This window comes from Leptopilina heterotoma, unplaced genomic scaffold, assembly GCF_015476425.1.
Source record: "Leptopilina heterotoma isolate Lh14 unplaced genomic scaffold, ASM1547642v1 Lhet_120, whole genome shotgun sequence".
Taxonomy (NCBI): domain Eukaryota; kingdom Metazoa; phylum Arthropoda; class Insecta; order Hymenoptera; family Figitidae; genus Leptopilina; species Leptopilina heterotoma.
Window position 1 is genome coordinate 2,549,787 of NW_025110838.1, and position 16,094 is coordinate 2,565,880.

General features: G+C 23.3%; 3 protein-coding genes across 4 annotated transcripts; 1 reads left to right on the forward strand and 2 right to left on the reverse strand.

Annotated features, from left to right (window-relative positions):
• Positions 1-778: 778 nt before the first annotated feature.
• LOC122510354 (STAM-binding protein) lies at positions 779-4,799 on the forward strand. Its single transcript, XM_043624937.1, has 8 exons — positions 779-1,094; positions 1,267-1,365; positions 1,577-1,786; positions 2,023-2,196; positions 2,365-2,668; positions 4,032-4,144; positions 4,254-4,356; positions 4,676-4,799. Exons 1-8 carry the CDS (start codon positions 1,015-1,017, stop codon positions 4,739-4,741), a joined length of 1,149 nt encoding a protein of 382 aa, XP_043480872.1. The 5' UTR covers positions 779-1,014; the 3' UTR covers positions 4,742-4,799.
• LOC122510361 (CDGSH iron-sulfur domain-containing protein 2 homolog) lies at positions 4,475-11,731 on the reverse strand. 2 transcript variants are annotated; one of them, XM_043624950.1, is made up of 5 exons: positions 11,505-11,730; positions 11,220-11,314; positions 10,773-10,889; positions 6,120-6,208; positions 4,475-4,726 (listed from the first exon to the last, which is right to left on the reverse strand). In XM_043624950.1, exons 1-4 carry the CDS (start codon positions 11,599-11,601, stop codon positions 6,122-6,124), a joined length of 396 nt encoding a protein of 131 aa, XP_043480885.1. In that variant the 5' UTR covers positions 11,602-11,730; the 3' UTR covers positions 4,475-4,726; positions 6,120-6,121. The 2 variants fall into 2 exon arrangements, with proteins under 2 accessions (XP_043480885.1, XP_043480894.1); XM_043624959.1 differs by lacking the exon at positions 4,475-4,726 and having other exon boundaries at positions 6,060-6,208; positions 11,505-11,731.
• Positions 7,988-10,030, reverse strand: LOC122510349 (piggyBac transposable element-derived protein 1-like). Its single transcript, XM_043624924.1, has 2 exons — positions 9,789-10,030; positions 7,988-9,642 (listed from the first exon to the last, which is right to left on the reverse strand). The coding sequence occupies exon 2, from the start codon at positions 9,631-9,633 to the stop codon at positions 8,065-8,067; it is 1,569 nt and encodes a 522-aa protein (XP_043480859.1). The 5' UTR covers positions 9,634-9,642; positions 9,789-10,030; the 3' UTR covers positions 7,988-8,064.
• Positions 11,732-16,094: the final 4,363 nt, after the last annotated feature.

Here is a 16,094-nt window from a genome sequence, read left to right on the forward strand (position 1 = left end):
ATTGAATTTCAAAAGGTTTTAAATTTGAATTTTTTGAAAATTTTAATTTCTATTAAAGAAAAAAAATAATAATTAAATATTTGTCTAAAAAAATTGTTTTGTTTCGAATAATTTTCTGCTTAAAGATGTTCACAAATAAATGTATTAGAAAATATTTTTTTATATTAAATATTTTTGTTTATCTAATAATTTTTGGAGTGAATCAGAATATTCTTTAATCAGTAAAAAGGGTGAAATTCTGTCTAAAAATCAGGGGAAAAACTAAATCGAATTTTTTTGGCAACTCTGATAATATAATTACTATAATATTTTACTAAATATACTTAGTAGAACTTTCTAAATTAAACACAATTATAATTTAATAGAATTTCTATTCCAGAGAAATTTTCTATTCAAATTTATAAATAGTTGCTTCTATAGAAATTCTGCTCTTATTAAAATTCGATTCAATAAAAATTCTATTTTAGAATAGAATAGAAGTTAAATTTAACTGCATCGAAAAAATCAATAAGAGATCAAAATAGAAATTTGATTAATAAAATATATTTTCCCAACGAAAAAATTCGGTTTATAATGAAAACATAGAAAATCTTTAAATAAAGAAAAAACTGTGACGTTGATAACAAATTGATTTTTAAAAAAAACTTCAAAAATTTACAAATAGTAAATTCAAATATTCCGCGTACACTACGTCATATTTTATAAGTGAGCGTTCACATTCATGCAAGCAAAGTGTGTACAGATCCTGAAGTTGTGATTCATGTCAGTTTTATTGCACTTTTTGGCTGGCTGGTGTTGTATATACATGTATTTATAACTTGAGATTAGATTTATAAATTACATTCTCTAAATTTTCACGATAGCAGAGTGTCATTTTAAAATATTGACACTCTGATAATGTAAATGTTAAGAAGAATATGTAATGCAAAAGTGCAGTGAAAATTCAAATTGGAAAGTGCAATTTTATAATATAGTATTTGTGCAGTGCAAAGAATATAACCTATAAAATTCAGAATGGATCCCGTTCAACGTTTAAAAATTATTTCTGATAATTGTAAAGCAGTTTCAGTGGATCCCAATATTTTACCTATAAGGTAATTATATAATAGAAATTTTAAACATATATTTTTTTGTATTTTGTCAACTATTCTTAATTTTAACATCCATTAATCAGAATAATTACAAGCGTTTTTTTGAGCACTTATTTTTATATTTATCTTCTTTAAAAAGAGAAATTTAGAATAATTTTCTATTTTTTTCCTATAGATATTGCAGATCTGGAGTTGAGATGATTAGACAAGCGGATATTTACCTGTCGGAGGGAAATTCGGAGCATGCTTACACTCTTTATATGAAATTTTTAACGTAAGTGTATAATATACTTTTTGATATTAATACAATTTTCAATTCGTATCAATAGTATTTTATATTAATTTTTTATTTTATTTTTTGCATCTGTGTTTATAATTTTCTGTCTATTATGTTATTAAAATGATTTTATACTATGTAAGTCGACGACAATTTACTATAATACGTTCAACCTTCAGGTAAATAAATCAATATGTTAATATTTTAGAATATTTCTGGAAAAAATAAGAGAACATCCAAAATACAATACAATTATAGCAAAAGACAAGTTATGGATTCAGCAAGCACTGCGGGAAGTTTTGCCAAAAACGGAAGAATTAAAAAAGAAATTACTAGAACAATATGGAAAGGATTTTGCGGAGATGGAGGAGAAGAAGAGGATTGAGAATGAAAGACTTAAACGCGAAGAATTACAAAGGTAATTTCTACATTATTTTTATGAAATTATAGTATTTAATGTATTTAGTATTATAGTATTTAAAGTATTTAGTATTATAGTATTTAAAGTATTTAGTATTATAGTATTTAAAGTATTCAGTATTATAGTATTTAAAGTATTTAGTATTATAGTATTTAAAGTATGTTAAAGTGTACAGTTCTACAGTATTTTAAGTTTTCCAAAGTAACAATTTGTCTCAATTTTCATTTTTGAAGGTTACGAGAGGTGGAGAATAGAAAATCTTTAGCAGCTTTATCGAAACCAAAAATAGGAATTAGTGCTGGTGCCATGATAACTAGCGATACAAAAACAATTAAACCGCTATATCCTCCTTTTTCTACTCCAATAAGTCCTCGATTGGATAACAAAGTCACATCTTCAGAGGACAAGTAATTTTATCTATTTACTGTCACTTATTCTCTCTATTTTCTATTAATTATAGACAAGACCAATTTTAGTCTATAGTTTTTTTCTTAACTGTAATTTTTAATTATACTTATTGTAAAATTGTAAATATTTTAAGGAATTTAACGAATTGAATTTAATTTTTTTTGCAGAAAAATTCCATCTGTTGATAGGTCAACAAAACCAATTATTCACGATGATAAACTTGGCCTCCGTGATATGGTATTGCCGAAAGAATTGATGAATAGTTTCTTGAGACTCGCTGCACCGAATACAATGAGCCAAAAGGAAACCTGTGGAGTTTTAGCTGGGAAATTAGAGAGAAATAAATTAATAGTTACACACTTATTAATTCCCCATCAAACTGGATCTCCCGATTCTTGTTTAACACACAATGAAGAAGATATTTTCGACTATCAGGATCAATATAATCTTATAACTCTTGGATGGGTGCACGTGCGTAAATTTTTCTATTCAAAAGAATTTTTATAAAATTTATTTTTCTAAAAATAAGTATTATTATTTCAGGCCTCGGTTCGACTTTATCGAGCCATAAAAATCGCTTTAGTCGATTAAAAATAGAAAGAAAGTTGTTTATTTAATTCAGTGTTGTCACAAAATATTTTATTTTGTATTTCCCTGATTCTTCACTGATTTCTAAATTCAAATAATGAAAACTCGAATAATTTTGCTAAATAAATATGTAAATGATTCTTATTTCTTTTTTCACGGGATATAAAATTTAAAAAATTTCGACTTCTGAAAGTTATTAATTTCTAAAAATTATAACTATAAACCTTTCAAAATTCAATTATTTTCTAGAATTTTGAATTAAACTTCATCTCTAAATCAATTATTTGTATTAATTTTAAAAAAATTTTCTGAAAGTTCTTCGAGAATTCAATTATTTCAATACAAAAATTCAATTTTTAAATAATAATTGAAACTGTCCATTTTTCTTTTTAAAGATTATTAAGGTAGAATATTTTCAAAAACTTTAATAAAGAAATTCTTAAAATTAATTTTTTTAAATATTTCTAAATAATTTTTGAAAGACAATATTTTTACAATTATCCAACAATTAAAATATTTTCAAAAAATTGAAATTTGGTAAAATCTTTTAAAAAATAATTGAAATTTGGTGGAATCTTTGAAAAATAATTGAAATTTGATAAAATCTTTAAAAAATAATTGAGTTTTTAAATAATATAAAAAAATTATCAAATTTTTGAAGAAATTTAATTTTTGAGAATTCAATTATTTCCAGAATTTTCAATAAAAATTCTTTGAAAGTTAATTTTTAAAAACTGGAATAAAACACTTGAAAAGAATTATTAATTTCAATTAGATTTTACAAAATTTCAATTATTCAAAATCTTTTTAATTGTATATTTCAAAAATTTAATTAGAAAAATTATTCAATAATAACTTTTCAAAGATTTGTCTATATAGTTATACTTTTCCCACTATAAGAATTGAAATAAGTTGAATTTTATACTAAAAATGTGGTATTTTGTTGAAAAATTTGGAAGAAAAGTCGAAAAAGTCGCAATTTTTTAATATAAGTCGATAAAAGTTGCAATTTTTGAAAATAAGCCGATAAAAGTCGCATTATTCGAAAATAGTCGAAAAAAGTAATAATATCTGAGGCCTGTTGTTTTTATTACTATTTTTTATTGTTATTATTATTATTTTTATTATCACTATTATTATTGTTATTCATATTATTATTATTATTGTTATTATTTTATTGTTATTACTATTATTACTAGTATTAGTTTTTTCAAATTTATTATTGATTTTCTTTTTTATTAATTAGACTCATCCAACGCAAACGGCATTTCTATCGAGTGTTGATCTTCATACTCACTGTGCTTATCAGCTATTGATGGCCGAGGCAATTGCAATTGTTTGTGCACCCAAATATGAGGAGTAAGTTTTTTAAAAAAAAATTTAATTAGAAAAAAAAATAAAAATTTTGAAAATTATAAATCTAAACATTATAAATATGTAACTTAATAAATTTTCCTGTTTCATTTAGAACTGGATTCTTCATACTTACTCCAGAATATGGTTTAGATTTTATTGCGAATTGTAGAGAAAATGGATTTCATCCTCATCCGACTGATATTCCTCTTTATACAGTAAGTAAATTATTATTTATAGTAAGTAAATAATTTATAGTTAGTAAATTATTTCTAGTAAGTAAATTATTTTTAGTAAGTAAATTATTTCTAGTAAGTAAATTATACATATAGTAAATTATTTGTAAAAAGTAAATTTATAATTCATTAAAATTTTATCTAAAAATTCAACTAGGTAACAAAATGCATTTCTGTACAAATACTTTTTAAGTAACATATACATGATATTTCATTTCTTCCATATCGTAAATATCACTAAACAAATTTTTACAAATCTTGTTCCATTTTTATTTCAGTTATTTTGTTTTTGTTGTTGCAGAAAGCAAAACACTGTAAACTGGATCCCATGGCAAATGTGGAAGTTGTTGACCTGAGAAGAAAGTAATTTTTGTGATTACTGTACCACTTGAAGAAAATTTTTAATTTCGTGCAAGAATTGAAAATTTCTTGAAATTTAGAAGGAACTGTAATTCCATTTTTTCTGCATATCTTTTTAAAGGAGTAGACATACTTTTTTAAAAATAGAACTTTCTTTAGTCTAGTTTTTAGTCCTCTTTTTCTTTAGTTAGAAATTATATTTTTTATTGTGTTAAATAATTTATTTTTATTTAGCATAGACGTAAAAAATTTGTTTAATTTTACAGTTTTTTATTGAATTGTTAAAAATTTTATTACTTTTATAGTTTTTAAACTAAAATTTTTCTTTTTTTCTTTCGTAAAGCGAAGGAAAAGAATTCTTCTCTTTATACAATTTTCATTTATTTCTCAATAGAAGAAAATTATGTTTTAATATTTAGAAATTTTTTTTAATTTTGAATTTAAATTTTAGAATTTTGAAAACCAGAATAAAACAAATTTTTTTTATATGAATTCTACGAAAAAGTGGAGTTACATCGTTTCTACTAAATATAAAAAAAATATATATATTTAAATATATTAGGAAATCGATGCTTAAACTCAGTGATCGCTTTTGATCGATTGTAAAAAAAAAGTGAAAAAAAAATTGTTGCACATTGTGAACAAAAGTACGTGTAAATTCTTAATCACGCAGTATTCTTTGTATTTATTAATTTGCTGTAATAGTTTCTCTTCACATGAATGGAATAATTCTCTCAAAAATGTAGATGCCGCACAAAAAAAATTCGGTCAAACAACTTTTTTTTCTTTTAAGAGTTTTTGCATTTTAAAGAGTGTAGATTTTAACAGTAAAAAAAAATTACATAAATTCTATTTTTTGACATTCCGAATAACACTATAGACTTTATTTATCAATTACTTCTATAAATATCTCACGTGTTGCCTCTAGAATCTAGAAAAGCTGTTTGTCCGAATGACTTTCGTTATATTGAACTTTTTGTATAAATATATGCACAAAAGAATTCTATTTAAAATCTACATTGATAAATATAAATTTAATATATTTATGAATATGAATGAAAAATAGAGAATGCTTTATTTTGTAGTTTAAAAAGGTTTGAGTCTTATGAAAATGTGTATGTGCAGAATATAAATACTAATTTATTTATTAAAAAGAAAATTTTTTTATTTATCCAACCGAAAATAATTTTTTTTAGAACAATACGGGTGTATTATTTCAATTGTTATCAACGTCACAGAACAATTTTTAGAAAAATTATTTGAAAACGATTTTATTAGGTGTATAAATAATGGATTTTTTTTTAAAATTATGATACAAATTAATGTAACGTGCTGCAAAAATTTGGCAGTTATTTTTATTATTCTTGATTTATAATATAGCTTACATTTATTTCTTTCTTTCAACAACAACGGGTCCAACGTTATCACCATGTTCCTTGTTGTGTTTTCCATGAGAACCATCACAATATGGCCACTAAATTAATCAAAATAGAAAATAAATATTTATTATTTTTTTAAACATTTAAAACCACTCCTGATAAACTATCAGGATTTATTCGCTGTTATTTCTATTTTTTGGTACAATAATTCTCCAGGGTTGCCACAAACATTTTATTTTGTTTTTCCCTGACTTTTTCAAATTAATATATATATATAATCATTATTATTCTATAGAAATTAAGATTTTCAAATTCAAACTTTTTTGAAATTCAACAACTTACAAGAATATTATTATAAAACATGAAGGTATCGATCACTCCGAGTCTTCGACTCGGAGTGATCGATAACTTCATGTTTTATAGTAATTTAAATATCCATAAAAATTTTCAAAAAAAATTAAATTCTTTACAAAAATTTTAATAAAATTTTCAAGAATAATTACATTTTTTCGAGGAATTCGGTTAAAATTGTATTAAAAATAATTGAAATTCTACGGTGACTTTTATTATTTATGGAAATCATTGAATCTGTGTAAAAAATATTATTGTTTATGAAAATAATTGAATTATTTGCGAAGAAAGTTATAAAATATTTGTAAATAATTGAATTTCTGTGCAAATTTTATTATTTATGGAAATAATTTAATGTTTTTATAGAATTTTATCAAAATTTTTATTTAAATAATTTAATTCTTTTGAAAAATTTTATTAAATTAGTAGATATTAAAAATCATTGAATTGAGGAAATTTTTTGAAAATTATTGAAATTTTACGGAGAATTTTATTAAATTTTTTTAAAATAATTAAATGTTGGAGAAAAATTTTATTATTTTTAAAAATTATTGAAATTTTGCCAAGAATTTTATTAAACTTTTTAAAAATAATTAAATGTTGGAGACGACTGCACTATTGAAAGATCCTACTGTATTATTTTTAAAAATAATTGATATTTTTAAGAGAATTTTTAAAAAAAATTGAATTTCTGCAAAAAATTTTATTACTTTTGAAAATAATTGAATTTCTCCAAATATTTGTAATTTCTTCAAAATTAAATTTTTTAAAATTGTTTTTAACTAAAATTCTTCTTGAAATCTATTATTTTTAATAAATAATTAAATATATATTAAATATTATTTAATTATTATTATTAATTATTAAATTATTATTAAATATATTTAAAACATTTCAGAAGAATTTGAATTATTAAAATTTTTCAAAAATCTAAGTTCTTTAAAATTTTTTTATCAAATTCATTCGAAATGGAAATTTTATAAAATTTCAAATTAAAACCTTTTAAAGTTCATTTATTTATGAAAATTGTAAATGCATTTTAAAAATTTTATGAGGCAAACAAAAAAAGACACCAAAATTGAGAATTTTATTATGAATTCTAAAAATTTAATTTTTTTTTCAGTACTATTAATAAAAATCTCTGACTTTTTCCTAACCTGTGGCAACCCTGTTCTCTTATTTGAAAATGAACTTTCATTATTTTTAATGATTTTAATTAAAGAAGAAACATTTTTCTTTAATTATAGTAGATTTAGAATATATCACAAAAATAATTATCATTTATTTATTAAAGGCCAACATTGACTGGGAATTCTTTTCGATTAAAAGTAAATCACATTTTTCATATACTCGTCTTTTTTTCTATAAATTTTTAATAATCTAATAAACTGAAATTTATTTTTAATAAGTAAATGAAAAATTAACTATTCATTCATTTGTTAAAAATTTTTTTTGGAAAAATAGATTTAATGAAATAATTAAGAAAATACTGAAAAACTGAAAGTATAAAACGAAAAAGTATACAGACTGGAAATAAATAATAAATAGTTTCTGTATTATTTTTTTTTAATATATAAAATTAAAAAAAGAAACTAAACCACTAGTGTCTTGTTTGCAAAAGACCGTACGCAATTTCAGATCGAAAATCCAATAGCGATTTGCATTTAACGCCACCTAGATCATAATGACGTCGATATAATAACCATGAATTAACAAGACACGAATCAATTAAATTGAAAACAACACGCAAATAATATCTCTTTGCTCTTATATCAATTCTGTACAATTCTAACAGCATATTATGTAAATCAACTCCTCCCACACATTGATTATATTCATACAAAAGATGTGGTACAGAAAAATCACGTAATTTTTTTCTCGTCGACGACCAACTTGCTATTGATTCCATTGGATGAATCGATGAATATGACGATGCAATATAAATTGGTTTATATGTCCCCCACCATTTTAGAGCAATAATATTTGTCGATTGTTCAGTTCGATAATCATAAGCACCTCTCACTCTTTTTTTCAGTTCAGAATAATTTCTAAAAACACAACCAGGCAATTTTGACGGTCTAATTGTACCCAAGGCGAATAAACCCCGTTCCTTGAGGGCAACAATTAAACTATGTGAATTAAATTTACTGTCTATTAATATTTTGTAATTTTCACTCGATGAGAGATTATCACATAAGCGGAGAACGATGTCTCCATTGAGACCAAGACCGGAAGTACTTGGTAGTACATCTCTTCCCAAGTAGAATTCAAAATCGTAGAGAATGCCACTCTTTCCGAATCTTGCGAACATTTTGAAACCCATACAGGGACAATTGTAGCGGCATTTTTGATTTTTTTGATGTCTGTAGGTCTTACCTCGTAGGTACTGATTTAGTGAACTATTGTGACCCCTGAGGGGAATAATCACCTCATCGACTGAATTGTATTCTTCGTTTTTTAATTTTGATAAATTACGTTTCAGTGCATCGATAAATGGTCGAATTTTATAGAGACGATCGTAATTCTCATCGTTACGTGACTTTGCTTTTGTATTATCGTTAAAGTGGATGAAGTTTCGTATTTCAAAGAATCGTTTCTGTGACATAAAGTCGGCAATTATTGGAAATCGAGTTGGATCTTTCCAGTAGCATTTGATACTTGGTACTTTTATTATTCCACTGAGAATGTGAATTCCAAAAAATTGTTCAATCTCCTTTTCTGTGACATTAATGGAAGTACCGGATTTTTGGATTGAATAGAGATTCGTTTGAATTGTTAGATGATGTATTATTTCGGTTGTTAGGAATTGCTTGAAGTATCTTAAGGCTGGAATTTCTGGTACTGGTTTTGCAAATTTAATATTACAATTGCAATCGATTACTTTAATGTCACGCGATTTCCAACGTAGTGATTTAACGCGGAGCTGATTTGACAATGGTGTATCATCTTCCGTGTCACTGTCACTCTCAGCTCCAATTGTCTCAATTTTGAGACCGAATTTTTTCGTCGATTGTTGATCATCAATTGCCTCTGTAAAAATTCCCTTACGTTGAATAAATATATCATTTTCCTCGTCTGACTCCTCGCACGAGAGATTTACGTCGGAAATATCTCCTTCCATCAGAAGAAGAATATTTTCGTTCCGACGACTTGTTCCTTTTCGTGACATGTCTGAAAACTAAAAAGGAACTTTGCAAGTGATCTCACCGAGTTAAAAAAGATTTTCTCTAACAAAAAGACGAATTCCTTTCTGGAATTATTTTACAAATTGAGTATTAAATTATTTTACTGGCGTGAATTTTGTTTCTGAACAGTTTATCTTACCAAATTGGTGTTTTTCTGATTTGTTCACAAGGCCTAAGAATGTGACAAAAAGATCTAGGTAGTATTTTTCAAATCGCTAAATTTGGAAAATTTTATTTACTTTTTTTCTAACCCTTGTCAATGTTTGTGGCCTGAAAGGGATCAAATAAATATTAAAGAAAATATAAGGTCGATTCGCCTGCGTCAGTTTTTTGACAAAAGTTAATATTCATTACATCCAAAATTTTGTTAAGTTTCTGAAAATTTTTAATGTGAATTAAAATAAAAGAAAATTAAATTAAATTCAAATGTTATATTCGAAAAATATTTTTTTACGTTCTCCTTTAAACTATGTACGATATTCTTATCTTTTTTAAATTATTCTTGACCAAAAAAAATATTACAAGATAGAAAATTGGAAAAATAAATGTCAAATATTTTAATGATTAAATTAATATTTCCTTTTTCATGAAAGAAAATTTTCTCCAAACAGAAAAAATCAGTGAAAAGTAATTTTTTCGTTAATTTTAGAAAAAAATTTTGAAAATTAGTTTTCATTATTAATTTTTGACAGAAACTGCTGCAGGCAAATTAACTTAAACTAAATTAAAAATTTGAGTAAAATCAAATTGAAAACTGAAAAGAAGCGTAAAATTAGGCAAGTAAATGAAAATGATGTTTCAATGAAATAAATTTATTTACATTAAATTAAAGAAAAATGATAATAACAAGAATAAATATCTAGAGCAATAAAAATAGGAGAGAAAGAAAAGAAGAGGAGAGAATAAAAAAATTAATTAAAATTAAAATAGTTTCTGCTTTTAAACTTGTTGAGATTTATGCAAAAAGCGCAAAAAGGAAATTTTTTTACTATTTTTTTCAGTAATAATCTTTTTTCAATAGAATTATTTTTCTTCTCTCTGAATTTAAAAACGAATAAGCAATACGTCTGACAATTATTTATGCTTTAATTTGAATTTTTTTTAACCAAACAAAATTACTTACATTTTCACTTCTCCAACATCGACAAAATGCTGCTTTCTCAGCGATATTTTCTATATCGACCATATCCACAACTTTGTTCGAATCCTTCTTAATATTTGGATTTATCATTCCACATGGCTAAAATAATGAATATTTAATTATTAATCATTTTAAAACCAAAATTACAGAAATTATTTCAAAAATGATCTATTATTAAAAGATAATGAGAAATATTTGAATAAAAAAAATTCTCTGCCTTCATTTCTATATTTACCAAAAGAGAAAATTTTTTTCTTTCTAAAATTCTAATAATATTTGACTCAAAATATTTTGAAAAATTCCATTTCTCAAAAATGTGAAAAGTTTCAAATTAAATTTATCATTTCAAAGAATTGTAATTTACTAATTTATAATCAGAGGCAATAATGTCACATGAGAAGTAAAGTGGAAAAAAATTTCTCAACTTACTGGAGGTCTAGCTAGAGGACAAAATGCTTTATAAGACATATAGCCTATCCCGGCCAACATAGCAGTCGGCGGAATTAAACTCAGCCAATCCTTCACTAAAATCAAGCATATAGGTCACATTTCTTTTTCTTTAAAAATTCTACTAGAAAAAAAATCTATCATAAAAAAATGTAAAAGTAAAAAATTTATCTTCTCTTCTAGGTCACTTTTAATTCACATTGCAATTATATTTCATAACGATTAAAATGATGACAATGCAAATTATTAATAATTTTAATTCTTTACCTCCAAGTCTAAACCATCCTCCTATTGAATTTGGAATTGGTAATCCCGCTAAATAATCTGGAATTGACACTTTAACTAAATGTGAAAATGACTCCATGTTGGCTGTGGTCGCGTGAAAAATAGAAACCAAAAAGACTGGAAATAATGTAATATATCTAATAACAATGATTTTATAACAGCTCCTATAGTCTCCTATCACGTTTTCTGTACTGTAAAAAAAAAAATAATAAATCTGCGCAGTATCAGTGAGAAATAATACCGATCCAATGAGATCTCAGTTTAGGTTGAATTCCAGTCGGAAAACTGACCTATGATAAAATATTCTATTCAAACCGCGTATTTTCAAATTTTAACACACCCGTAAATTAAAGTTTTTCCTTCATAATAAAATAAGAATTACGGTAAATAATTTTACCCTTTTTTTTAAACATTTTTAATTTTGATTTTTTTAATTTTCATTTCAAATGTTTGCTACTTTCTATAATTTTTAGTTTTCGGTTTTTTTAGAAGATTTTTTTTAATACACAAATAATAGAAATTTGTTATTGTTTATTATTAATTTACAGGGTGGACACTTTTTTGATAAAAAAAAAATTCACGGTCATTAATTATTTTTCCCGTTCATAAAGAATAGCTCTGAAAATAAATTATTCCATATGAAAGATTGAAAGAATTCCCTGATTTTTAGACAAAACTTTGACTTTTTCCCAAATTCTAAAAATATTTTAGTTTACTCTAAAATTGATATTAAACCGCAAAATACGGGCTTTTAAAAATTTATTTTCAAAGAAAAAAAAAATTTAATTTATTTTTATTTTTTATTTATTTTATTTTATTATTTAAAAAATAATTTTTATAAATTTCGTATTACTTTTGTTCTAATTAGTTCAAATTTTTACTCATTTAAATTTGTTTTGTTATAATATTATTGCAGAAAAAATTTTTAAATTGATTTATTTTTCACTATTTCATAGAACGTGAAATTTTTTCATTTCAAATATTTTCGACGAATTTAATTAAAATTACCTCTATTTTGTTTAATTATTGTTAGAAGTAGAAAGAATTTAAATTCAAATTAATAAGTCTGAAAATAAATATTTCTATTTTTTCTCACAAAATAATCAGTGTTTTAGAAAAAAAATTTGCAAAATCCCGGTCAAGATAAAAATTCACTGTCATTTCCCGGTTTTTCCCGGTCAAAAAAAATTCCCTGGCATTTCCCGGTTTTCCTGGTCCAGCGGCCACCCAGTTAATGGAAAGTAAATATTTTAGGTCTTTTTTCATTTTTTATAACAAAAAGGAAAAAAAAACAATTCTTTGCGCTTTATAAAAGAATTTATTCATGCATTTACATTAATGAACATTTTCCTGTCGTACAATTTCTATTTACAAAATTTAATAAACAATCGTCGGATTGTTCATATTTTTGTATAATATTACATTGTCTTTTTATTCTCCAGCCATTCCACAAGACATTTTTCTTTTTCGTTTCTTTTTTACGACGTAAGAATCATTCAATCAGAACATTCTCAAATCATAAAAATTTTCTTTTAAAAAATAGTAATAATAATAATAGTAATAATATTAATAATAATAATATTAATATTAATAATAATTTTAAATTATTAATTAATAATTTTATTAAGTCTATTGTTCATTGAAATATAAATAGGCCAATTATTAATTAAACAGTCGTGTTTCGATGGAAGAAACATTTTTAAATTAATCTCCCTTTCCCAAAAAAACCCTCGAGAAAAATATACTAAAATTCCCCTTTAAATCTTTCTTAACAACTTTGAACAACAGAACACAATTTTTAAAAATCATATAATAAATTAATCGCAGTAAAACGCAGGTAAATGTGTCAAAATTCTATTGAGTTATTTACATTAATTATTAGTATACAGTAAATATTTAACGCAAAAGAGTAGTCTTATTAAAATATCAAAATCAATCACAAAAAAAAATAAAACGGAAATTTATTTTTGATTAGTAAACATTGCTCTTTTACAGAATTGTTTAAAGCAAAGTAAATAACACATACAAAGTTTTTTTTTTATTAAATAGACGCAATATTCAGTTTCATTTTAATTATAAATAATTTTTACTGATAAAAATCTCCTTTTAGTAAAAATACAGAATGTGAAGACAAATTTATAATATTTTATTAATATTAATTCATTATTACTATAAATATTAATTTTATTACTATTAATATTAATATTATTAATATTATTACTATTAATATTATTACTATTAATATTATTATTATTAATATTATTACTGTTAATATTAATATTATTATTAATATTATTAATATTACAATTTAATACAATTTTCATCTTGAAATTTATGTAAAAAAAAGAATTATTTCAATTTTCCCTTGTTGGAAAAAAAATTTGAAAATGTCTTCACATAATGTTATCAAGATTTTCGAACAATAATATAATTTAAATCAGTTCTATTGATAAATAATATCTTCACACTCAATGTTTGTGAGGATATCTAACTTATTTGTTGCATACATTTTAAAATACGCTTACGTACGTTTAAATTTTTCTTAGACTAATGCTAAGTTTGGAATTTTTTTCATTTACATTACCATCGCATAGCAAGAATGGTCTATTTACAAGAAGGACTGATTTTCTTTTTATAGTTTACTTTCTTCGTGTTTAACACGAGTTCTAATGAAAATTTTCTATTTTAATTAATCGTTACGATTAAAAAGAAGGCTGGAATTGTTTGTGATGTGTATGTGTGTGTGTATTTTCAGTTTATTCTAGGTGCTGACTTAATCCTTTTTTTCTTTTCAAAGAACACGTTAGCCTAGCAACTTGCTAACTTAATATAATAAAAAATATGTTAAACTAATACTATATTATAACCGGTGTCAATTGAATTTAATTAGAAATTGATATTTTTCTGTTTGTTAAACATATGAAAGAATTAACTATTAATAATTTTTATGAACACGAAGTATTTTTTTTTCATGTAAGAAGATTTTTATAATCAAAGCAGAGATGGTGTATGTTATTAAAAATCTGCACATTATTTTTCTCTGTCTTAATATTAAATGTTAAGAAATTATTTTTTTTTATTTTTCTAACAAATATATTTCTGTTCAAATCGATGTTATCGTTTACAATTACTTAGATTTCAATAGAAAATTATATACTTTTGCTTAGAAAAAGTAAGAATGGACAAAAGCGTTCCCTTTATTTTAGGAGCGCTTTTTTCTCTTTATGCAAAGTATTTCAAAATTTTTTTTTCAAATTTACATTTTATTCATTTTTTTTTTATTCTTTTCTTTTTAATATATATTTTTGCAAAGTATTTTTTCGTTTCACATTTGAATTTTCATAATATCCAAATATATTTTTTTTGGTATTTGAAAAGTATTTAAAAATTTTTAAGTTATGCAAAAGTTGTTTTAAAATGATTTTTTTGAATTTTGAAAAGTAAAATTTCAAAAGGAAAAAAATTTGTTTTCATTCCAAAATTTCAATTATGCCGAAAAAAGTAAATTCTAAAAATTTCTTTACAAGAAAATTAGAAATACATGAAATTAAAAATAATTTATATTGTTTTTTTTCTTTTCTGGTAAAATTAATTGTAGAATTTCTTTTGGTCAAAATTACCGTAGAGAATACAAATAATAATTCTTTATCAGTTTATAAAATAAATAATTGACGAAATAATAATTTTTCTAAAAAGTGTTCAATTTTTTAAAATTGAAACTTAATTTATTAAATTAAGATTAGAAATGTTCTATAAACTCTCGATTTGAATGCCTGTTGTCTATGACAATTATTGTAAATTCAAATTTTTTTTAGAAAGCGAATTTTCAGTCGGGATTTCAAGAAACTTTTTTTTTTGTTTATAAAAACGTGGTGCTTAGACAAATTAGCGAAAACAATTAATGGTGATTAAATTAATTTCCTTAAATTAGCTTGAGTCAGTTTGGTCACTTTCATCCTCGTTTACCATAATAAGTATTTCCTTATTTTCATTAAGGTGATTCACTTTATTAGATACATTTTTAAAGTTAATGATGGAAATTTCAAAAATGAAAAAAATTATATTTCAAAATCGGCAATAATTTCTTTTGTAAAAAAAGAAATTTTACTATCACAATTTAATATAGTTTATTAAATTAATTATTATGCCTAATTTTACATTTTGGTAAGAACATTATTTTAAGAAATTAATAAACAATTAATGTTTAGCATAAATTTTTTAATAATTTACCTTCGTCAATATTATAAATTAGCTCTTTTTTTAAATATATTATAAATTAATTTAAAATAACAAAATTTTCGCCTATTAAACAGAAGTTTCAATAAAATATTCGATTTTGAAAATAATGAAAATTTCCAAAATTAACTTTCTTTTATCATATATATATAAATATATTATGATGGAATTACCTTAATTGTGAAAATTTAATTATTATGGCTGGTATGAAAGATTTTCACACACTAGGTATATTACAAAGGTATAGTTTTAGAATGACAATATCACAAATATACACTTTTTAAAGCTTTGCAGTTGTCATTGTTTAAAAATGAGCGTATTGATAATAAATTATTA